Source organism: Myotis yumanensis, unplaced genomic scaffold, assembly GCF_028538775.1.
Source record: "Myotis yumanensis isolate MYYU_CA2020_CCGP unplaced genomic scaffold, mMyoYum1.0.hap1 SCAF_12, whole genome shotgun sequence".
Taxonomy (NCBI): domain Eukaryota; kingdom Metazoa; phylum Chordata; class Mammalia; order Chiroptera; family Vespertilionidae; genus Myotis; species Myotis yumanensis.
Genome location: NW_027223763.1, coordinates 10,144,138 through 10,168,765, shown reverse-complemented (window position 1 = coordinate 10,168,765; position 24,628 = coordinate 10,144,138). Strand labels below are relative to the sequence as shown.

General features: G+C 49.8%; 1 protein-coding gene across 6 annotated transcripts; it reads right to left on the bottom strand.

The window, feature by feature from the left end:
- Positions 1-1,376: 1,376 nt before the first annotated feature.
- On the bottom strand, positions 1,377-24,482 carry TMEM268 (transmembrane protein 268). Of its 6 annotated transcripts, none has more exons than XR_011473362.1 (10): positions 24,028-24,135; positions 19,499-19,685; positions 15,662-15,771; positions 13,294-13,401; positions 12,101-12,250; positions 8,970-9,080; positions 7,366-7,446; positions 6,316-6,504; positions 1,901-4,028; positions 1,377-1,688 (listed from the first exon to the last, which is right to left on the bottom strand). XR_011473362.1 is itself a non-coding variant. In XM_070430774.1 (9 exons), the coding sequence occupies exons 2-9, from the start codon at positions 19,605-19,607 to the stop codon at positions 3,849-3,851; spliced, it is 1,038 nt and encodes a 345-aa protein (XP_070286875.1). In that variant the 5' UTR covers positions 19,608-19,685; positions 24,296-24,482; the 3' UTR covers positions 1,377-3,848. The 6 variants fall into 6 exon arrangements, 4 of the variants coding, with proteins under 4 accessions (XP_070286875.1, XP_070286873.1, XP_070286874.1 ...); XR_011473363.1 differs by having other exon boundaries at positions 1,377-1,965; positions 3,012-4,028; XM_070430774.1 differs by lacking the exon at positions 24,028-24,135 and adding an exon at positions 24,296-24,482 and having other exon boundaries at positions 1,377-4,028.
- Positions 24,483-24,628: the final 146 nt, after the last annotated feature.

Genomic DNA, 24,628 nt, shown 5'->3' with positions numbered 1-24,628 from the left:
AGGAAGCCTGACTTCAGAATCTATACTTTTAACGAACCAGTTAGGCTGCCCTTCACAATGATGATAGAATGCCATTCAGTTGTTCTCTGGGCTCCAAATGTATCGTTCCTTGCCTGCTTTTCAAAAACTAAAGCTGATCCCTTTAAATCTTTGTCTGTTCAGACCGGTGTGGCTCAGTGGTTGAGTGTTGACCTATAAACCAGGAGGTCATGGTTCTATCCCCCGGTCAGGACACATGCCTGGGGTTGCAGATTCACAGCCTGGAATAACAAAAATTGGAGGTTGAGGGCTCACCTTGGAGAAGGAGTCCTGGTTTTAAAAAGTGTTTTTTTCTGTTAAAATCCCTGAAGGGTTATAAACTGCAAGTCAGAGCTAACCAGAAACAGACCAGGTCTCACAGGACTAAAACCCAGAGTCAAATCTTTCCCAACCCCACTTTTCTCAGAAGCAAAGTAATTCCTCTCTGAAGGAATATCCATAGTCTTGCATAACTCTTCATTAAAAAAATATATATATATATAGCATTCAATCAAAAATTACCAGGAACACCAGAAGATAATATCCACTGACCAAAAAGCAACAGAATCAGATCTACAGAAGAACCAAATCCTGGAGATAGCAGACGTGGACTTTAAAATCTTGAAGAAAACCAGTGAAGATAGATAATTCAGCTGAGAATTGTAAACAATTTGTTAAAGTCAATTAGAAAATTAGGATTAAGTACCACAATAGCTGAAACTAAGAAATAATTTGAAAGGATTAACAATCAAACACTAATGAGGGCAAGAGTAGAAAATATAGGCTGAATCATGAGGAACCAAAAGAAGGGAAAACACAGTCTGGGAAGATACAGTGAAAAGGTCTTAACACACATATGAGAGAGAAGAGGGTAGAAGCTTTGACGAAAGATATTGTGTCACAGATTTAAGATGTGCTATGAACCCCAAGTAGGATAAATACAAAGAAATCTGCCTAGCTAGCGTGGCTCAGTGGTTGAGCATCGACCTACGAACCAGGAGGTCACGGTTCCATTCCCAGTCAGGGCACATGCCCAGGTTGTGGGCACGATCCCCCTGTGCGGGGTGTGCAGGAGGTAGCCAATCAATGATTCTCTGTCATCATTGATGTTTCTATCTCTCTCCCTCTCCCTTCCTCTCTGAAATCAATAAAAATATATTTTTTTAAAAAAATATGGTTTGGCCTGACATAAGAGCATTAAAAACAAAAAGAAAGATTTGACTTTATTCACATAAATATATCCCACGGTGCTGGAGTGACTGAGGTCTGATGTAGACTGAATAAACATAAACTGTTAATGGCCTACTACATCAACAAACACATCCATTGGGCACCTACCTATACAAGACAGTGAGAGATTTAAGAAAAATAGCAACCATTTATTGAGCTCTTTCTCAAGCTTGCAACTCAAAGCTGCAAGCACTTGACATTTTTTTATGTCATGTGATCTTCACAATAACCTGCCAGGTAGGTACTCCTATCCCCATTCTACGCGGGAGGAGTGAGACCTAAGGGTGGGGAGAACTCGGATTGGAATCAGTGTGACTCCAGAACCCAAGCACCCACTTCAGACACTGTCCCACCTTCCCCATCGCCATGGCTGCCATGAACACAGGGCCTTCAAACTTAGGGTGCACGTTCATTTGTGGAACCTGATCTTCCTGGCAGCCCTGTAAAGTGGGCAAGACAGAGATGACAGAATTTCCTCAATGAGAAAGCTGAGCATGTACCTCGTGGGCACAGCTGAACGCCCCACCCGGCAGGGGAGACCGTTAGAAACGGAGGAAAGGCAGGGAAGGACACGCAAGGACCCTTTAAGCCCTAACATGGGAAAACTGCTGTTTTGTCATTTTCCACACATTTTTATTGTTATTATACTTACCAGGATTTTATGCTTGGATGATAAGTACGGGCTTCTACTGATCACATTCACAGCCCACACTTCCTCTGTGGCAGGTGACAAAGAGAGTAATAATCACCTTCATGAATAATTCTCATTGAGCAAAGCTGCCCGAAAAGCTGGCTAAAGAGAAATGCCTAACACAGCCATTTCCAAGGGCTGCTCTACACACGATTTCTCTCCTCTGGCCCAGAGAAAGCAAGAGTTAGACTCATCTCTTGCACGGCAAGTCACCCATGTTATTACATTTCATGTTCACCAGATCCATCTATAAAGGAGGGAAATGACACTCAGGGAGGTTAAGTGACCTAGCCAAGGTCACGCCGCTAGGAAGCAGCCGATCTGGAAAGAGAATCCAGGCCTCCTGCTAGCGAGGCCAGTGTTCTGTCCAAAGGTGCATCGGGTCTGGGACACCTCATCCATGTGGGGCTCTAGAGCAGCGGTTGCCAACTGGTGGTCCGCGGACCACTGGTGGTCCGTGAGGTCCGAAAGGTTGGTGGCCACCGCTCTAGAACCTTTCTACATGTACATAAAGGCAAAGAAGTCAGAGAGACAAAGGGCCATAATGGAGCAAAAAAAAAGGACATTTCCAGAACTTTGGCTTTGGAGGGGCCATTAAGAGTCATGGAATCTACCCTTTACATAGATGGGTAAACTGAGGACCAGCCAAAAGTTACACAGCTAGAAGTGGCAGTTCAGAACCAGAACCCAGGTCTGTACCAACCTCATCATTTGATCTCACAAAAAGCTACTTGCAAAAGCTACTATGGAGATGACAAAGCAATTACCCCTTAGCAGGACCAGGCCATTCACAAAAGATCAGGTGTGGTATTTTTCCTTGAGGAACTTATAGTCTAGCTAGGAAAATATGCATGTGTACAGGAAAATAGAATCAATAAAATAAAACATCAGTAAAGGCAGCAGCTACATCAAGAATTTAAACGGAGGCAAACAGTAGCAGGCCTGGCTGTGTTGGAAAGCTCCCTAAAGGTGGGGTAAGAAAGGTGGGGCTTTGAAGCATGCATAGGAGCCAACAGCTACTATGGCATAGGTATGTCAGTCCAGCAAAACGTTTCAACTTATGAAACTTTACTTCGTGGGAGGTGAGGCCAAACTGCGAATGAAGGCACAGCTCTTCATGGGACCCACGAGTGACAGCGGATGCTTTCTCCAGAACAGGGCCAGGGCCAGGAAACCGGGCGTTGCTCTCCACCTGCAGCATAAAACCACAGCCACAAGCACACAGGCCTTTGAGCGAAATAAGTCCTCAAAACGGGTGTTCTCCAAATAGCCCCACTAGCAGTTTCGTGCTGTTTCTTTGTTTCCTCTGTCTCCTGGTAGCCTGAGTACTGGCAGACAACAAGCAGATGTACCACTGTTTTTCCTTAAATACAGGAGAAAACTTAAAGAAGGAGAACAATCTGAGAATCGACTTCTTTTTTTCAGATTGGGAAGAGGCAGCCTTGTCATCCTAGAGGCCCGAGGCAGGGCCACATAGAACAGCATCCTCCCAGGGCCTCTGTTTCCCCATCTGACGTGAGAGGGTGGAGATGGGGGCATTAGCAGAGACCAAATGTTGATGGTCATCTTCACATTTGCTGGGCTGTTCAGACAGTGAACGGGATGGCAGAGCGGCCCTTCCCTCCAGGCCCACGGTTCCAAGCATCCCGGAGAGTAGCTTGCAGGTGGGAGCAGCTGGCAACCATTGCTTCTGAAAAGGCCTGGAGTCACCAGGGGATGTCAACAGTCACTTCTGTGCAGGGTCCTGGAGTGAGCCCGACACCCCATTGCTGATGTGACACACCCTTCAGAGTGTCCCCAGATGCTTCTCTCCTCGCCTAGGGCTCACCATGGGCCACCCTGGGCTCCTGAGGCCTCCCTGACTTCTCGCCTTCAGTCCTGGAGGAGGATGAGTACCTTTGTGCCTAGGTCACCTGGCCAGGAACGGGCAGCACCCTGTGCCCAGGATGTGGGCTTCTATGAGTTGGCAGGGGCACGGAACCCTTGGAGAGTCTGTGTGTCGTGTCCCCACTGCCTGGGGGAGCTGGGAGGTCACCAGGAGCCGGATGTAGTAGCCGCCAAACACTGCCAGAAGCTGCTGGGCCATTTCCTGGAAGAAGCAGGGAAGCAGAGTGAGGGCCACGAAGACACAGCTCGTGCACGTGGGGAAGCCAAGCGGTCCTCACACCCCTGGGCCGGCAGGGATGCTCCCTGGGAAGAACCTGGCCGGGCCCTCGTCTGGGGCTCTTGGAAGATGCCTGGTCTGATCTGGAACCCCAGCTCTGCAACTGCAGCCTCAGTTTCCTTATCTCTGAAGTGGGTAACCTAACTGCTGACAGGCAATTATAATATGCACACAAAAACTACGGAGCCTCAAAGTGCTAGAGAATTTAGCCCTGATTTATCCCAGCCAATCACATACACACACACTGTTTCCAGTTTCCAATGTCTATGAGCCTGTAAAATGCATGAGGTCAAGGAAACACACTGAAGAAAAGCACGAGTGAATGGGGGTGGGCAGGAACAGAATACCCCCTGGCTTCCGCCCTTGGCTTTGCCACATTCTCCCTTGCTCTGTGACCTTGCGCACATCAGCTGACTTCTTAGAAGTCATCCATCGGAGAAGAAAAATTAATCCATACCTCAGAAAGCATGCTAAAGAATTTTATGCATGATAAAACAAAAAGCTGTCGAAATGTAAGAGGTCATTATAACTATCTCTCCGTCTTTCACAGGCATGGATTTCCTATTGAAATACGACGCCTGGCTCATGCTAAGACGTGGGCATTGATTATATTTTTTCTCACTAAGTTATAAGGGCAGCTACTTCACAAACATGTGCATACACGCTGAGATTTGATATTCTCAGCAGGAAATTGTACTACTATTGATTTGAATGAATTTGAAAATATAATTTAAAGACCCATCACATTTAATAGGCTATTTCACATAAACCGAGACATGCATGCCACAATAGAGTACGTGATATTATCCATCTTTCGTGCGCTTTTAAAAAAAGTCCATCGGGCCCGACTGGTGTGGCTCAGTGGTTGAGTGTCAACCTATGAACCAGGAGGTCACAGTTCGATTCCCGGTAAGGGCACATGCCTGGGTTGCAGGCTTGATCCCAAGTGTGGGGCGTGCAGGAGGCAGCCAATCAATGATTCTCTCTCATCGTTCATGTTTCTATCTCTCTCTCCCTCTCCCTTCCTCTCAAATCAATAAAACTATATTTTTTAAAATAACTATTTTTAAAAAGACCATGAGGTTCAAGTAAAGAGATTAATATATTTATCTTTTTCTTTCCTAATGGTCCTATTTGCAAGCCCCCCACTTCCCTGCACACACCATGCCTGAACTCACTCCTCACTGCATGTCTCCCAGACAGTGGGTGTATCCTCATAGTGAGAAGAGGACAGCATGAGCCACAAACACAGTATCAGATTCCTGGTCTACCAGCACTGGTCAAACCCAGCAGACAGCTTAGCAAGACCAACAGAACTCTGGGGCTGGAGCAACTGGAATTCAACAGAGATGAATATAAGATTTAATTTTTTTTTTAAATGTTTTTGTTAATCCTCACCAGAGGATATTTTTCCATCGATTTTTAGAGAGAGTGGAAGGGAGGGGGAGAGACAGAGAGAGAGAAACATTGATGTGAGAGAGATACATCGGTTGGTTACTTCCCACACGCAACCAACCAGGACTGGGGATGGAGCCTACAACCAAGGTGGGTGCCCTTGACTGGAATCAAACTCAGGACCCTTCAGTCCGAGGGCTGATGCTCTATCCAGTGAGCAACACCGGCTAAGATTTAAATATCTAACTGCAAAACATGTAGATAGATTGGTAAAAAGATTTTAAAATGATCCAAATATTCATCAACATGTTCAGGATTAGGATAGTTGTCGGCAAACTGCGGCTCGAGAGCCGCATGCGGCTCTTTGGCCCCTTGAGTGTGGCTCTTACACAAAATACCACGTGCAGGCACGCACGTACAGTGCAACTGAAACTTCGTGGCCCATGCACAGAAGTCGGTATTTTGTGGAAGAGCCACACTCAAGGGGCCAAAGAGCAGAAGTTTGCCGACCACTGTTAAGGCAATCTATGATCCATCAACACACAACTACACATCCAGTGAAACTGCCAAAAAGAATGTCCAAGATATTAAAAATGGGGGAGAAACCCAGTGAGTAACAAAAAACTCCTATAAACTATTTTCTGAAGTGCTGGGGATGAGAAAAAAAATATTCAAAACTAGTAGGCTAGACCTGTATGGTCTCTACCAACTGAGGACAGCCATTTTCCTCGGAATGTACAACTTGAGGTCCCCACTTGGAGTCTATGCAAATATCCCATGGGAGAAGGTGGCCCAACCGCCCCGGGGGGCCCATTACCTCCGGCTCAGCCTCCGGAACGAGCTGGTGAAGCTCAGACTGCATGAGTGGCCGCTCTGTGGGACGGGAACTGCTGGGCAGGAGGGGAGCTTCCTCCAGCAGGTTCTCAGGCCCCTCCGCCATCGTCGTGGGGCTCACCCCAGTCTCCATGACAACGCAGAGCTGGCTCAACCTTCGTCTCAGCAAGGACTGCAAAGGAAACAGAGGGAGCCCGGGTGGTGTCCCAAGTTGGGTGGCACGTGGGAGGTCAAGGCGCTGCCTGAGCTGCAGATCACAGAGGATGGATGGGCCTTCTACAGACTCAGACGCTGGGAGAAGGTGGAACTGAGCCACATTGGAGAGACCAAGTCATTCCCCACAAAAGTACGGTCCTTCAGAGCTTCTAAAGCACTTTTCCTTATACTCACATTTGCTCCTCAAAGCAGCCTGGGAAAACTTTCCCTGTACGTTGCAGATGAGCAAACTGAAACTCAAAGGCCTTGCCCAATGGGCCAGGATCAGGGCTAACCCACAATCCTATCTTCAAGACCGACATAGGGCCCAGGGAAAGGCTGACTCCAGGGCTCAGAGACAGGAGGGCCAGGTCCCAAACTGGGAGTCACCAACTGGCTCCATGACCACCCGAGAGCGACAGGATTTCTCAGAGCCTTGGTTTCCTCATCTGTGGAATTAGAGCAAGAGTTCCCTGATCTTGTTTATAAACAGTGGGCAGGCATTTTGAACAAGTGAAAGCCGCCTAAATGCATGGTACTTGCCTCTACCAGGATCCTCATTATTATTATTAACATTCATTATTATTATATTATAAATAAACATATGCTCACTATAGGAAATGTGGAAAATGCCAATAGTTAAAAAAGGAGATTACTTACCATGTGCTTAGTTACAAAGACTTTATTCCCTCAGCAAAACCACCACTGATTTGACACAGGTGTCCTTCCTTCTAAGTAACTTCTCCGAAGACATTTCCCAACATGGAGATAAGGCAAACTCTACAATTTGTTCTCCTGGTTTATTCTGTCTGTTTGTTTTTCATTTAAGGTATCTTACCTCTTGGCTAGTCTTCATTTCTCGAACATGTTCAGACAAAAACTGCACACAGTTCTCCAGGTCAAAGTAGACAAACCAGAGCTGGGGAAAGAAGAAGCTGTGAGCCCTGGGGCTCAAAGCCAGCATGACCTTGAACCCTCCATCCCTGAGATGGTCTTCTGTCTCCTGCCGCCTTGCTGGAGGCCCACTGGATGTATCCTGGCCTCTGGCGGGAACATGCCACTCTGCTCTCTCCAGAGTCCCCACGCAGGAGCAAGTCTCCTTCGTATAGAAAACTGGCTCCATGTGTACACCTGCCCAAAAGGCTGCAGCCCCACCTCTCACAGTCACTAAGCATCTGATAGACTCCAAGCCGCCCTGGACATCACGTATCCATCCAGGGCTATTGCCTTCATCTTCAGGGGCCCTTTGGTCTGGAATCCAACATGCAAATGAATGAAACCCTTCAGAGCTGTCACCCCACTACCCACAGCCAGGTCAGAGGTAATCAACGTGGGTGCTCTGGGGGGAGGGGAGCAGGGGACGAAGTCCTCTCACCTCACCAATACCCCCACTTCCGCCACAGCCTCAACAGTCCCAGGAATTATCACTTCATGGCTACTCTTGTTTCATCTCCACCCCCACCCATCACTCACCCCAGACACCTCCATCCCCCAACCCACCCTGCCCCACCCCAATGATTTAAAAAAAAAAACCAAGATATGGTATCACCTCATCCCAAGATACTACTTTGAAAATGAAAGAACCCAATTATTTTTAAAGATGTGTCCGTTCATGGGTCATTCATCCATCTATGCCTCCAACTAACACTTGCCAAGTCACCCCATGTGCCAATCCATAAAGAGGACTCAGAGACAAGTGAGGCTGAAAGGACCCCTGGTTCAAGGAAATGTCAGTCTCCATGTCACATCTGAACTGCCAGACACCTTACAATGCCATCGAGTTCACCCCCAGGTGTCAGTCAAGATCCCCTTACACTCTACACCATCTCAGGCTCCCTAAACACAAGGATTTGTGTGTGTCTAGAGCAGTGCCTGGCACACACTAGGCTCTCAGTAAATATTTGCAGGATGAACAGGTGATGCGCACAAGGAGATTCTTCCCAGGTTCCCGCCACCCGCCCACTCTGTGCTCCCACTGGGCAAGGGGCAGATGCAGTGCTAAATAGATTCAGCCAATCCCACCTGGGGAGCCCAGCCAAGACCCATTGGGTGACCTCATACTAGTCACCTAAGCTCTCCCCACTGTCCTTAGGGCAAAGAAAGCAACCAAGCCAGGTGGACAATGCCTTCAGGAGCTGACCTGCCTCTCCCGGGGCCTTGCTTGTGCTTGGCACAGAGGAGGCCCCACGGTTTGCTGAATAAATGCTGAATGAGTGAGGCTTGGACTGTCCCTGAGCTTCCCTTCCAGCCTGCCCCATGGAGGTACCACCCAGAGAAGAGTCTCCAGGAAGGAACACTGGAGCAGGGAGGAAGGGAAGGGCTGCCTACACTGTCTTATTAGCAGACCGGGCAGACACTGTGCAGACTGGGAGAACCTGGGGCCACCACTCCCCATCAGCCCAAAAGTGGGCCGTCAAGGAGAGGTCTCTCGGAGACACGCACCTGAATCACGCTCTGGCAGCCCTCCACCGTGTCCGTCACGCCCAGCAGCACCCGGTGTCGCAGCAGGGCTCCGTTGGCAGCCGCCAGCCTGAGGTCCGTGTTGGTGTTGGCCTGTAAGACAAACACCAGCCCTGTGGCCAGACCTCCATGCTGCCAGGGAGCCCTCGGACACCAGAAATGACCACACCTCACCCCACCCCTAGACACCATGGGACAGTCCTCTTCTTCGAGACACATCCACGTCCGCTCTATCAAATGGAATTGTGGAGCTGCTGAGACAATCCATTCAATAGTGTCAGGCATAGTTGAAGCCCAGCTCTGCTACTTCCGGGCTGTGGGGCCCTGGACAGGTTAAGTCCCTTCCCTGAGTCTTGCTTTCTTCAGGCGTGAGAACAAAGAAAAAGACAGTCTCTGCCTCCTAGGAATGTGCTGAGATTGAATTGAGTTTGTGTGTGTGAAGCACTTAAGCCAGTGCCTGGGACACAGTCAGGTGCCACAGGTATCTGCAGGAGGAGGGGGGATGGAGGGGGAGAGAGAATGAAGGAGGGATGGAGGGGGAATGGTGGGGGATGGAGGGGGATGGCGGGAGGATAGAGGAGAGTTGGAGGGGGCTGATGGGGGAAAGAATGGGGGTGGGGGACTGGTCAGTAAAGCACCTACTCCGTCTATAAGGCACCTACTTTCCGAAGCATCTAGCACAGTGCCTGGCCCTCAGTGGAGCGTGGGTGCCCTCTGCAACTCTGTCTCCTTTTCCCACCCAAACCAATTACAGAATAGATTTAGTTGACAAAGTAGAAGCTAAGCAGGCTAGGGAGACGGGAGAAGGGTGTCAGGGTCCACAGTGCTGGTTTGGGGAAGAGACCTCCCCATTAAGGGCTTCAGATGCCATTAGAAAGCAGCTCAAGGACAATGGTTCCCAAAGGAGCTTTCGGAAATGTGAGAAGACTCTGCTGCCACAGGAATGGATGGCAAAGCTGGTCCTTAGGCACAAGGGCCAGGGATGCTAACTGCGTGCCTCCCACTGAGGCCATGCCCCATGAGAGACAATCCCACACAGAAGAATCGTCTCCTGGCCAACCTGGACTAAAAATGTCCTCTGGGTGAAAGTTCTACTCATCGTTCTCTGGCGGGCCCACATAACTCCACTTTACATTTAAACCCAAAGTGGGTTTGTTTTCAAACAGGTTGAAAATACAGCGAATTTTCCAGGAATGCCACTACTATGAAAATCAAGGAGGGATTGTGTTTTGCCTAGAATGTTTGCAAGGGTGGTTTCCCCTTTCAGAAATCTGCATCACCTGACTCCACCTCTCACTACCTGCATCATTTTGGACAAATTACTCACTATGTCTCTGCCTCCATCTCCTCATCTCCAAATTGGAGACACTAACTCCCTGTCATAGCAAGGATTATAATAAGGATGAAATGAGTTCATCCACACAGAACCCTGGGAAGAATAAACACTCAATGCACGTCAGGTAATGATATCATTACGATGCTGATACTGAATTGAGAGCACAGTGTTTTCCACTGTACCACGCTGGCTGCAACAAATATTTTTAGGACCTTCCCACATGCCCTCGCAACGTGCATTATTCTGTATGGGATACACGGCAGGGGCTTACCTGCCTTCCCCACACACCTTCCGATTTTGAGAAAGGATATTCATGCCCCAAACAAGGGGAAGCAGGCAGTATATACAAAGTGCGGAGGCTCTCAAGGACGCTACGTAATGCAGGTCGGCCACTAACAGTAAGATGACAATGGTCAGGAAGAGGGATATGCATGGTCATGAGTGACAAGGAATCCAAAGAGGAAGAAGTCCTTGAGCTGAGGCAAGAACTGAGGAAGCTGTGTGGCCAGGGACTGGTTACTTAACCTCTCTGAGCCTTTTTCCCCACTGGCCAAAAGACTCAATAATTGTAACAGTTAACACTTACTGAGCACGTACTTTATAGCAGGTACGATTATAAGCAGTTGGCATGTATTAAGTCACTTAATTTTCCAAACAATCTGGGGTGGGGGGGCGCACGGGGGGACTCAACCTGCCACTGCTGGCTTTGATGATGGAGAAAGGGAACAAGAGCCAAAGAATGCAGGTGGCCTCCAGGAAAAGGTGAGGAAACGGAGTCTCCCTGGAGGCTCCAGAAAGGATGCAGCCCTGCTGTGTCAACCTTCTAAACTGCGGAACCGTAAGCGAATAAATCTGTGTTGTTTAAGTTACTACGCTTACGGCGATCTGCCACAGCATCCATGAAATACCAAGAGAGCCGGGTCTTAACTGAGAACTTGGCTTGGAATCTCAGTGTCCTGGCCTTGAATTCCAGCTCTGCCATTTATTGCCAGCATGACCTTGGACTACTCCTGGAGCCTTTTGGAGCCTACGGTACCTCATCTGTAAAATGACTATGGAAGACTCTACCCAGAGATTTACTGGGCAGGTTTAATGAGTTAATGTACGTAAAGCCTTTAACAGACAATCAACCACATAGGAAGTGCTCCATAAGTATGTTAAAGAAGCAGAATACATTAGTGAGCCACACACACGCCGGGAGGGAGCAATCTCCTTTGTGAATGAGATGGGGAATCAGAGGTCTCGGGTTTTGAACCCCCGCTCCGCCACTCACAGTGGGATCGGGCCAAGTTACCCAACTCTGACCACCCACTCACTGCCTAGTAAGTAGCTGCCGAGTTAAATGAGACGTGATTGTCAACAGAGCACAGAGCCAGCACCCACCCAGCTCCCTCAACCCTCGGCCTCAGGCACCCCATCCTCGGTAATCCCCTCCTCGCTCAGAGCCCTCCTGAGCATGGGGGGAGGAGGTGACAGGACTCAGGAACCTTTAAGTGCCACACAAATACTGGCCTTCTGTGCCCTCTCTCACCTCCCAGACTCTCAAAAGAGAGCTTGTTTCCAGAGAAACAACCCACAGGGATCCGACAGGAAAGACAGAGAGGATTTAATCACATGCGTGACTTAATTTCTTTGAGTCACTGGGCACAGGAGCCGGTGTGAATTTCAAGGTTGCAGCAATTTGCTGAAGCGGATGAAAGGAAAAATTCTGACTGGGGATCCTCCTGCCAGCACAGCCCTCCAGAGGGAACGTGGCTGGGGTCCCCGGACATCTCACCTTCCTCTGGTGTCTCTCGAAGATGAGCATGAGAGTCAGCGTCAGGCTCAGCGCGGCCAGGGTCACAAGCAGCACGCCCGCCCAGTGGTTCCCCAGGGCAAACATCTGGCTGGTGGAGTAGATGTTGGCCCACACCACCACATAGAAAACCTGTGGGAAGTGGGGCAAGGGCAAGGTCAGGAACGCCAGTCCTCGCGCGAGGCAGCTCCACTCAAGGGGACACACTTGACACCTCCTTGGATGCACAGAGCTCCCAGGGCCCGTGAGAGACTGATGGCGGCCTGTGAGAATGAGCCCTTGTTCCCTGATCATAAGTGAAGGTAGGAAAATGGGGTAAGAATAATTACTCCAAATCCCTGCTTGCACTGATTTTAAATAAAGCAGAAAAAGGCAGGGGGCTTGGGAGGGAGAGAAATTTGAGGCAGAAACCCACCGTGATCCTTCAACAGCTATGTGGCCTGGACAAATTATAACAACGCTCTGAGCCTCAGTTTCCTCATCTGTAAAATGGGGATAATACTAACTTCACAGGGTTGATATAGGGATTAAGAAGATAACATATGTTAACAGCATAACACTTATTAGAAAGTTAATAAAAGCCAGTTGCCGTCCCTTTTCCTTCCTGAGAAGCAGGACATAGGGGTTAAGAGTGGTATTCGACCATTTTCCATAGAGGAGCAACAAGTTTCAGTGATTAAGAGGGGTTGAACCAGAGTGCCTGGGTTCAAATACTGGCTATGTCATATATATGTATGCATGTGTGTGTTTGTATATATGTAGGTATATATGTATGTTTATATGTATCTATACACGTGTGTACACACACACACGATTAGAGCCAAAATGGACCTACCTGTTAAACAAATGGGGAAACCAAGTCCCAGAGAGGAGAGAAGTCTTGACCAAAGCCAGACGCCGAGTCCAGAGCCTCAGTGGTGGGTCTGCAGATCCACAATGCCAAGCTCTGCCCTCAGTAAACCCTGCTCCCATCCTCTACATGGGGACCTGGCCACAACTCCCTGCCATCAATTCCCTTATCCCAAACCCAGGTCCTTGGTGCTGCCCTCGGCCAGGCAGCGGGGCCACCAGCCCCCAAACCCGCACCCACGCCAATAGGCTTCACCAGAAGACGCCGAATCCAGCCATGCCACAGGGGCAACAGCAGGACAGTGTGGGCCCACCTCCCTCCTCACCACAGCGAAGGCCAGCCGCATGGGCCTGGAGTTGTAGATGATGTATCTTCTCACTTGGGGCTCCAAGAGGGCGCTCTCAGCCAAGCTCCTGTACTGGTCAGCCGGGACCTGCTTGGCCACCCAAGGGAAAGAGATCAGTCAGCCACAGAGAACCTTCCCCACCTCCTTCCCGCCAGCAAGCATGTCATTCCCAGTTCACATGACTGTCATGCGGAAGGGGGATCCGGCTGGCTCTGGGCTGGACCAGAGGCAGAATGAGGAGCTCAGAGCACTGATGGCGACCGCAGGGCACAACTCCCGGCTCAGGAAATGTCAGGCCTCCCCGGTGAGGTGGGGCGGCTCAAAAGCCAGGAGGACATCCCACAGAGAGATCCCTGCAGCACGAGGCTCAGTATCTCATGGCCACCCGGGATAGCCTAAAGTTTAAGGCACAGGCCTGGGAGTCAGCTGGCCCTGGGTCCAAACCTTGGCCCTGCCACTCATGTGCTGTGTGACCTGGAGAAAGTAACTGCACTTCTCTGCGCCTCAGACTCTTCCTCTGTAAATCAAGGATAGTAAGAGTGCCCACCTTGTAGGGGCGGTGTGCCTATTAAATAAGATAACACAGTACTTATACAGTAAATACATATATATATATATATATATATATATATATATATATATATATACTATGTTTATACATATCATCTGGACATCTTTGGGGGCCTTTGTTCTGCCGACCACAGTTGGTTTTGTCTTCTTGGACAGATATGTGTATCTAAGTGTATGTGTATGCTGGCCCAGTGCTGGTTCCACGGTGAACAAGTGCTATTATCAGTACTGCAATATCAGTACCTATTAATACAGCCCAAAGTACTGAAAACTCCCATCTTCCTGCCCACACAATAATGCCGTAGTGCAAAAGGCCCCACAAGAGTGGACTGCTTAAGAAAACAGACTTTGGTGTGGCTGGTGTGGCTCAGTGGTTGAGTGTCAACCAATGAACCAGGAGGTCACGGTTCGATTCCTGGTCAGGGTACGTGTCCGGGTCGCAGACTCAATCCCCAGTGTGGGGCGTGCAGGAAGCAGCCGATCAATGATTCTCTCTCACCAGTGATGTTTCTACCCTCTCTGCCTCTCCCTTCCTCTCTCTGAAATCAATAAAAACGTATTTTTTTAAAAAAGGAAAACAGAATTTAACCAGGAAAGGTGCTGTGTAGGAACACAGCAAGACAGTATGTAAACTGTTTATGGGTGAAGAAAACCCCATCTGAAGATTAACTGTTTAAGAAAAATGTTCTTCTCAACAAAGGCTGGAAGGAAACGGGGGAAGATAAACCAGCAGTTGTGCTGATGTGGGCTTAGTACTATCGATTTGGAAAGTTTCCCTTTAAGGGTAACAAAATGTTGTTTTTCACAATAATGCAATTCAGTTTAAAGACGTGAACTCTAAAACCTGCAGGGTAAAATTAGCAGTGTACCTTCCCCATCCATAACTGAGCCTCCCTGGGAAGCGCATGGAAAGGCTCCCATGCTGGGGGAGAAAACCGCAGCTGGGGTACTTAATGACGACAGCAATAGGTACAATTTATTGAACATTTACTCTGTGCCAGAGACAGTGCCGTGTTCCTCAGGCATTATTTCACTTAATCATCACAAAAACCCTATGTAACAGGTATTAATGTTGCCCTCATGATGATGACACTGTGGCTCAGAGAGGTTAAGTCATCTGTCTCAAGTCACACAGGCAGTAAGGAGAGCTCGATCTGCATCCAGAGCTATGGATCTGTGATGCCTAGACCTCGAGTCACTATGCTTAAAGGTACTGCATTCTCTGCTAATGAGTCCTGTAACGTTTCCTCTCCTAAAATGCCCTTCCCCCTGTCCACCCAGCAAACTCCTACTTTTCCTCAAGATCCCAGATCAAGTATCTGCTCCTCTGTGAAGCTTTTACAACCACTGCCCGCACACCAGGCAGGTTTCTCATTTTCTCCTGGGCAGGCCGTCTTCCATGCCTTACACAGTCCTCTCATGCAGCATTAATATCAGACTGTCGGGTTCACCCGACATATGTCCATCTCCCCACTGGGCTCTGGGAGCAGTGTGAGCCCAGGCACCGGGGCCTATTCACCTCTCCCATGTTTAGTGCCCAGCTACGGGCCTGGCAGAGTGGGTATCCAAAATGCACGTCTGTTAAGTGAAATAATGCGGGAGAGAGGACAGTTCTAACACATCTCCCTTCTCTCCCTTACCATATCAAGAATATGCTATATGTTTAATGAAATATTTTGTGAAGAACTAGATGAAAGGATCGATGGACAGACAGATGGATGGATGGATGGAAGGAAGGAAGGAAAAACAGTAAGGATGTAATCAAATCAGCCCTCACCTGAATGCCCCAGGTCTGCAACTGCTGTTCTGCGGCTCCCAGATCAAAGGAGATGGGTGCACAGGTATTGTCGATCCGGAGAACCGTAAGGACCTGGCCATTGCGGAGATCTGAAAGCAGACAGGAGCTTCACCTGGCTGAGCAATCACTACTACTTTGGATGAACTTGTCACCTCCTCTGGCCACTAGAGCCTTCCCATGGCAAGGATGGACAGGTGGCTGTTCTCAACTCCCTACAGAAGAACTGGAGTTGACAGGAAAGCCCCAAGGAGGCAGAACTGGGGGCTGGAGCATGGAGGCCATTAGGACACAATGGGAGACCATGTAGGGAAGAACCTCCCCAAAATGAGAGCTGTCCACACAGAATGGGAGGTAGTGAGCTCCCCATCACAAGGGATGTTTCAACAGAGACAACAATAAACTACAGTGAGGAGATGATGGAGTAGACATTCATTCAAGCACTGCTCAACTCTTGCATTCCCAGTGGGTGCAGAGTCTCAGATAACCAACTGTGGTAGGCAGAACAATGGGCCCCAGAGATCCCCACCCCACTCCCCAGAACCTGTGTATGTGTTACGTACACGGCAAAGGAGAATTAAGGTTGCAGATGGACTTAAGGTTGCTAATCAGCTGACTGTAAATTGGGTGACTGGCCTGGATTATCTGGGTGGACCCAATATAACTACAAGGATCCCGAAAAGTGGAAGAGGGAGACAAAAGAGTCAGGAGGGATGTGACTGGAAGAAAGGCACAGAGACAGAGCACCGCTGGCTTTGAAGAGGGGGAAGGGGTCATGGGCCAAGGAATGTGGGCAGCCTTACTTAGCAGCTGGGAAAGCCAAGGAACCAGCTTCTCCCCTGAGCCTCCTGAGGGAATGCAGCTCTGCTGACACAGAGAGGACGTCCACTGAGTGAGGCCAAAGGCAGACTTCTAACCCGCAGAACCCGGAGAGGTAACCTATGTTCTGCAAGCCACTATGCCAGCGGTAATTCGTTATAGCAACTGTAGAAGGCGCACACGGACTTACTGGCAGCCCCTCCCAGTGTGAAAATCCGAGCGCAACTTTTGGCTCCAGGTGTAACTTAAGTTGCCCCTCAGTATCTACGGGGGATTGGTCCCAGGACCCCTCACAGATACCAAAACCCGCAGATGTTCAAGTCCCTTACATGAAACGGTGTACAGTTGGCCTTCCCCATCCGAAGACTCCCAACCACGGACTGAAAACAGCACAGGTATTTATTGAGAAAAATCAGCATGTCCGTGGGGCCACACAGTTCAAACCCGTGTGTCCAAGGGTCAACTGTATTTGTTTTCACTCCCACACCAGAAAGGATTTAAGGTGGCTTCATCAAAATAAATTTTAAAAAGATAAAATTATAAAATTAGATTTAAAAATAAGCAAATGAACGAGCCCTGGCCGGATGGCTCAATTGGTTGGACCATCATCCCATGCACCAAAAAAGTTGCAGGTTCAGTTCCCAGTCAGGGCACATGCCCAGGTTCCAGGTTCAATCTCTGGTCAGGGCACATGTAGGAGGCAACTAATCAATGCTTCTCTCTCTCTCTCTCTCTCCCTTCTTCTCTCTCTAAAATCAATAAAAACATATCCTAGGGTGAGGATTAAAAAATAATAATAACGCCATGGTTGGTTTGGTTTGGTTCAGTGGTTAGAGCATCAGCCCAAGAACCAAAGGGTCCCGGGTTCAATTACTGGTCAAGGGCATGTATCTTGGTTGCAGGTTCATCTTGCCCTGGTTGGGGTGCATGCAGGAGGAAATCAAAGTGTTTCCCTCACATCGATGTTTCTCTCTCTCGCTCTCTCTCTCTCTCTCTCTCTGTCTCCCTCTCTCTGTCTCCCTCCCTCCCATCCTCTTCCCACCCTCCTACTCTCTCTAAAGTCAATGGAAAAAATATCTTCGGGGATGAGGATTAAAAATAATAATAATAATAATAATAATAATAATAAGCAAATGAGAAAAACTAGGCAAAAAGAAAATAAGGACAGATAGAACAATAAAGTAAAATAAGGAAAAAATAGAACAATAAAGTAAAATAAGAATAGCCTCTGGGATTTGAGCCTTTACTATGTACCAGGCTTCAAGTCATGATTTCATTTACTCCTCCAAGGGCCCCTAAGAGGTGGACACCATTATCATAGAAAAGAAAAGGAGCCTTTGAAAGATGAACAAAGGAACTTGACCAATGTTACCAGAGGAAGTGAAAGTAAGAAAGAGAAGGAGGAGGAGAAAAGGTAATACACAAAATGCAGGCACGCATGCTGGATGGGGCCCCGACTAGCTCCCCGTTCCATCACACAGCATGGAATGGGGAGCCCACGGAGGCTTGGACTCCACACAGAGCTTGGGAACTGCTCCCCCAGCAGGCGCTTTGCCACTGAACAAATGTTTGCCCAAGCAATGCAAACACTCCCCACGGTTTCTCTGTCTGCCTTCCGAACCAGAAGTTCCAGATTCTTGGCAATCATGTCCTTCATCTGTTCCTTAAAGTGAAAATAGCAATTCCTCCACTTAGAAAGGCTTGTTTGCACACCTAGATTAGGGGGAAAGATCTGAAAAGCTACCAAAGAAGTGTGTGAGCGAGTGTATATGTGTGAGTGGGGGGGGGGGGGGGGGGGGGTTCCTACAAAATAAGAACTGGTTTGCCAAAAATCAGTGGAGTAATGTCTTCAAAGTTCTAAAGAAAAATTATTTCATTCCGTTTCATTCCACTGTTGTGTATGTGTAAATTGCTTTCCTAATAACAGTAGTAAAAAAAGGAACCCTTGTGCCCTCTGGCCCTTGCCTCAGCAGACACGTGCTTGTCACCAGTCGTGATTTCAAACTGCTGCCTTTTTGGAAACCCACAAAATGCTGACTCCATTCAAAAGTAATGCACATCTTTCTGATAGCTGTAAATGTTTCTCCTTATTAGATAAGGTATTATTGAATTCATTAGGAATATAGTTCTCTCAAAAAGAGAAGCGAGGACAGAACTAGAATCCAGCATCTTTCATTGCACTGGAAAGACAAATGGAATCTTTTGGAAGATGTGGCAGGAAAAGTACTTTGGAAAATATACAATCAAGATATCTCATGGCATTAACCAAAGAACTTATATGCATATATGCATTACCCATGGACACAGACAATAAGGTGGTGAGGGCCGGGGCGGGTAGGGATCCAGGTGGAGGAAGGCAATGGGGCGGGGGGCGGGGGGGGGGGGGGAGACATCTGTAATACTCTAAACAATAAAGGTTTTTTTTTAAAAAAAAATTTATTTCATGGAATATTAAAAGAAAAATCTTTAAAGATAAATAAAGATCTCTTTGTATGCCATATAAAGAATGAATAGCAGCCTGGCCAGTTGAGCATCGACCTATGAACCAGGAGATGACAGTTCGATTCTCAGTCAGGGCACATGCCAGGGTTGCGGACTCGATCCCCAGTCGGGGGCATGTAAGAGGCAACCGATCGATGATCCTCTCTCATCATTGATGTATCTATCTCTCTCCCTCCCTCTCTGAAATCAATAAAAATATATATTTTTTTAGATAAATAAAATTAAAGAATGGATAGAAGAGGCAAGATGGGGATGAGATCAGCTAGGAAGCTACAGCAAAAATCCAAGCAGAGGGTGATGGTGGCCTGATCTAAGGAGGTAGTGACAGAGAGAATGGGTAGAGATGACAGACACTGGCCTGGGAACAAATCCCCAAATGCCCACCCTCATCTAAAGGCACTTCTGTGTCCCTCCACTGCCCTCCCTCCATACTCAGGATCCTGGGGAGAGTAGTGGGGTGGGGGGGGTGGGGGGGGGGAATTGAGGTCATGGCCTTACCTTGCCCCCAGCCAGGAGGGCTCCCCACCGGCAGGGCACTCCAGCCAGGAGAGGAGGTGGGCAAGGGGCCGGCCGCCCCACCAGGGCCCATCTGCGGCTCACAGGCCATAGCAGAGAACCAGTGGGGTCTACTTCCCCTTCTCAGCGCTATGGTTCATTCTGGAACAGCCAGCTCAGCTTCACTCACCTTCAGAAAACAGCGAAGAAAGAACTTCAGGCCGGGACCTGAGCAGGCTGGGCTCCCCAGCCCAAGTCATCACAAGGCCAGGGAGAGGCAACTGGAGTCTTCTCCCCTTGCCTTTGGTCTCTCCCCTCACGCTGAGGAACATTCTCAGGGGGAGTGAGAACTAAAACCCTTCCACACCGCGACTGAGAACTTCCCTTCCGGCCTCGGGTCTGCTCCAGCTCGGACGCATCAGGGAGTCTGGGAACTCAGGAGCTGCCCAGGGAGAGGCGAGGGGGCGGGGGGGGGGGGGGGGGGGGGGGGGGGGGGCGGGGGGGGGCGGTTCCCAGGCATTTCCATTCCCTTACTAAGGGCAGCACAGGTACATTCATCATGGGGAGACTTGTTCATACGAAGGATCTCAGAGTTTCCCAGAGACATTGCAAAATACAAATGATAAAGAAAATCAGGATGGTGGTGGCGGGGGGATGTTTTAAAGTTATGATAATGAAGAATAAAAATACCCAGATATTCTGGCAATCAGGGTCCCTAGCAGAGGTTTAGGTTCAAGAACATGAACCCCAGGGTCAGACTATCCAGTCCAAAGGTCAGTTCTACAACCCACAGGTTAGGTAAACGTGGGTAAGTGGTTTAACCTCAAAGAGCTTCAGCTTCCCTATACTTAAACAGTGGTACCTTCCCCACAGGGTTGCTGCAAAGAATCGATAGGACGATAGAAATAAAGGACGTTTAACAGCATATGGAACAAAGGTCACATGCCATAAATACTCTCTCTGGTTGTAGCTGTGGTGAGGTTTGACACAGTTGCCATGCCTGATCTAAGAATTTGGTTTTGAGCCTCCAGGAGGCCAAAGAGAAAATGGAAATGCTGTCAGTTAAATAGTTCCTGCTACCAATACAGGGGGGAACAAACAAAACCCTGAGAGTGAGGGAGCAATGCATCCTCTTGGCACTTGGCACTGAAAGACCTTGGAAATGTTTCCGAAGCCTCGGGAGCCAGGTCAGGCACGTGCATCGGGAGTGACCCTTAGCCACTTCATCAACAAAAGCAGAAATGTGTCTTTCCTTGATACCAACATGCAGTCTCTATAGTGCCATACAGTCTGGGTGGGACCTGCACACCTTATCTGTGGTGTGTCCACCTGGGGCCTAAGACTCATCCCTCACCAAGGAAAATCATGCCTAAGTTCCTGGGATGACACACCAGCCCTATCTGTCTTAAAAAAACACACACACACAAAAAACACTAAAATTGTCTTTTGCTGCCATGGTTCTCGACACTGGTGAAGCCAGGAAGTGTCCAGTCAGCACACATCTGCTTGATTCCAAGCTGGCCCAAGGTGCCCGCCACCGCTCAGTTCCCCTAAAAATGAGAACCTGACTCCCACTCCCTCACCACCTTCCAACCCTCTCGGTCCTTTAAAAAGGACCAGATGCATAATTTGTGGAGCTCAGTGCAAAATAGAAATGTGGGGCCCCTTGTTAAAAAATGATGAAGAATTTCAAGATAGTGACAGCAGAGCCTTCAGCCAAGTGGGGGTCTTACTCAGTGGGGGCCCTGTGTGACTGAGCAGACTGCATGCACCTGAGCCAGCCCTGACTTTAAGCTTCGAAAGACCACACGGGAGCCCCTTCCACGGACCAAGAATATGCAAAAATGAGCCTTTACTGCCCTGCATCAGGCTCTGAAGCAAGAGGGCAATAAACTATTGGGAAAAGAGCGAGGGCTTCCGTGCCAAAGAGCATGGACGAGAAGCCCCACTCAGCCACTCGCATGCTCTGTGATGTTCACTGTCAAGGTACTTAACTAACTCCCTGAGCCGTCCTCATCTGTAAAACGGGCTCACGGAGGCCTCCCTGGCGTAACTGCTGTGGGGAGAACAGAAAGAAATGCAAGTGTAACATCCAATACCCTGCACCAATCAGGCCCCTTTCCTTAAAGGTTTTTCTCATTTCACAGGAGAGAAAATTGAGGGTCAAAGATGTGAAGAGACCTGCCCATAGACCTGCCCAAGCTAGAAGCTGTGGAGCCGGCAGGTGAGCCCAGGCCATCTGGCTCCAGAGTTCAAGCCCGTAACTCCCATGTCCCTGAGCCTCAGGACCCAGGTCTGGGTATCTCTGAGCCTGCTCCTTACACCACCTTAGAAAGAAAGAAAAGGAAAGAGGAAAGGGAAGAGGAAAGGGAAGAGGAAAGGGAAGGGAAGGGAAGGGAAGGGAAGGGAAGGGAAGGAGGAAGGAAGAAAGGAAGGAAGGAAGGAAGGAAGGAAGGAAGGAAGGAAGAGAGAGAGAGAGAGAAAGGATGGAGGAAAGGAAGGAAGGAAGGAAGGAAGGAAGGGAGGAAGGAAGGAAGGAAGGAAGGAAGGAAGGAGTGGGTCTGCAAGGTGTGATCTAGCAACAAATTCCAGCCTGCACCTGAGATGCCGCACTCTGGGAGGGCAGGGACCATCGCCTCTCACCTGGCCCACAGCAGGTACTCCCAAACATTGTTGAGCATTTACCAGTCAGTCCTATCACCCCTTACTTCCTTCCTCTTACCTTGTACCCCCAAGAGACATGAAAGCAATTAACAACCCAAGGATGTCCGCCCTGCACTTGGCAATCCCTGAAACCCTTTCCTGCCTCACCTGCTCACCTCCTAGGTAGGCCCACCAGGAAAATAGTCCTTAGATCCATTTCCCACTAAAGGCTATTTAGCGCAAAGGCTAAAAGTAACTGGTTGTGCCGCCAGCCACTTCCCACCTGTGTGCCCTTGAGCAAGTTACTTAATGTCTCTCTGCCCCCTCTTTGCATGCAAATGGGATAATAATAGTAACTCAGTTGTTTAGGCTTCAAGAGTCCCTCCAAGTAAATCACTCAAAGCAGGGCTAGGCAAAGAGGAATCACTGAAGGATGATAGCTGTTATTTTTACTCCAGAGACATTCCCTAATAAATAGTGCCAGGCACAGTACGTTGTGCTTTCTCCACTATAAAACCAGAAATAACCTTGTAAGTCCCCCTTCAGCTCTCCCGACGGGGGATCACCATCTGAGGGAAAAGACAAACTCAGAGAAAGAGAAAGAAGAAAGAGTCTATGACCACACAAAGCAGTCAGCGGGAAGTGGGCAGCAGCACCGGGCAGCAGCACCGCGAGGCCGTGGGAAGGCTGGGAAGAGGTGGAGGTGAGGGAGGTACTGCCAAGAAGCGGAGAGGTACAGATCAGGTGCAGAGGACAGGAGGGGTGCTGGCAAGACTGGTCACGGGCAGACATTGACCCTTTACCTACCAGCGTGCCCTGAGCTCAGGACCCTGCCCAGGGCTGCACCAGTCTCATGGGGAACACAGGAGGAAGAGACAAGCATGGGGTGGAGGGGGAACCCGGGGTGAGCAGAGCTCTGGGGCTCCTGCAAATAACTGGCCATCCATCCCCCACGCAGCTTCTCCAAGTTTCCTTAGTTGCCTTTGCTGACTCTGCATGTAACCAGAATTCCCAGTTATCCGTCTTTTTTAGGGAGGTGGCAAGTCCCTGCGAAGGCAGATGACCTAAGTCCTGCTGAACAAAGGTCTCCATTTCTGCAATCAATGAGTGCCCAGCCTCCCCAGGAACCAGATGCCTCACTGAGATTTGGGGGGAGCGGGAGAAGTGGGGGGGGGGGGGGTCGGACAGAAAGAAAGATCCCAGGTTTACTAGTCAGGTTTTGTTTTTGGTTAAACTGCAAAGTCCCAAGAAACCCTCAGGGGACCCTTCACAGACGTTTTGAGATGACAAAGCCTTGAGAAACAATGGGCCCAAGTTCTCCACTTTACAGATGAGAAAATTAAGACCCAAAAATGAAAGTGAACTATCCAAGGTCAGGGAGCCAATCGGGGCCGGGGCCAACACGGAACCGGGACCAACACGGAACCGGGCCCATTCAGCGAATGCTGGGGACGACCCCCTGGCCTGGCCCTGGCCTTGGAGAGCTGTGTCTGGCCCCAGTCCCTGCCCTCAAGTCCTGCTCTGGGTCTGCTGTCTCGGGGTCTCCCTCACCCCAGAAATCACCCCCGCGGGCCACCGGTTCCCGGGATCCGCCCGAGAGCAGCTCCCACGCCCAGGACGCGGGGGAAGGGGCCCCAGTGCGTCCGGAAGGAGCTGACCGCAGCCAGGAAGGGGCACCGGCGGTCGCGCAGCCCCGGCCCGCGGCTCCAATCTGGACTCCCGGCCGCACGGGCGCGCGCACACTCACCCCCGCGCCGCCGCCGCCGCCGTCGCCCGGGGACACGGAAGGTCGGGGCCGCCGCCGCCCCTCCGCGCCTCCGCCTCCGGCCCGCCGCGCGCGCGGTGCGCAGCCCTCCCGGTCCCGCCCCCGGGCCGCCCCGCGCGCTCACCCCACCGGTGGGAACCGCCCGTCGGGCTCGCCTCGGGCTCCGGAGGGAAGCCTTCGCCCCGCGCGGCCGGCACAGCCGACCTGGGAGCGGCCTTTCGTCAGCCCGGGCTCCCCCGAGACGCCAGGAAGCGCCTCCGCGCTCGCCGACCACGTGCAGCGATTCCGGGGCGCAGGGGGTGGGGGGCGGGGTGGGGGTGGCCCTCCGGAACCAGTTCCGGCCCCTCTGGGAGGCTCGGTGTGGTCTGCCCCTCGGCTGAGCAGCAGCTTACCTCCGAGGTCCAGCCCCGCGGAACACAGACAGTCACGGGACCCGGTGGATGAGGCAACATCGGGGATCAGGAACGTCCCAGGGACTTGTGTTTCATGGGAAAACTGCATGTGTCTGTATTATCAGATCATCGGTTTGGGGACCAGGTTACGTGAGCTCCAAGCCACCAGGTCTCGGCCTTTGAGATCATCTTCGGTAAACTATTGAGCTTCTCTGTGCCTTAGTTTTCTGTTAAAAAACAAAACTGATTATAGACTATTTCATGGGATTGTGCTTTAATGAGATAATCTGTGTGTTGGCAACTGCCAGAAACTGTCTAGCAGCTCCACTGGAC

What these genes read in the sequence shown, in the direction of transcription:
- TMEM268 (XM_070430774.1), bottom strand. Translation starts at nt 19,607, where the DNA reads ATGGCCTGTGAGCCGCAGATGGGCCCTGGTGGGGCGGCCGGCCCCTTG. An exon ending in AAATGAAGACTAGCCAAGAG is followed by an intron (nt 6,505 to 7,365) that starts GTAAGATACCTT and finishes TTTCCTTTGCAG; the next exon opens with TCCTTGCTGAGACGAAGGTT. An exon ending in TTCCGGAGGCTGAGCCGGAG is followed by an intron (nt 4,029 to 6,315) that starts GTAATGGGCCCC and finishes TGCTTCTTCCAG; the next exon opens with GAAATGGCCCAGCAGCTTCT.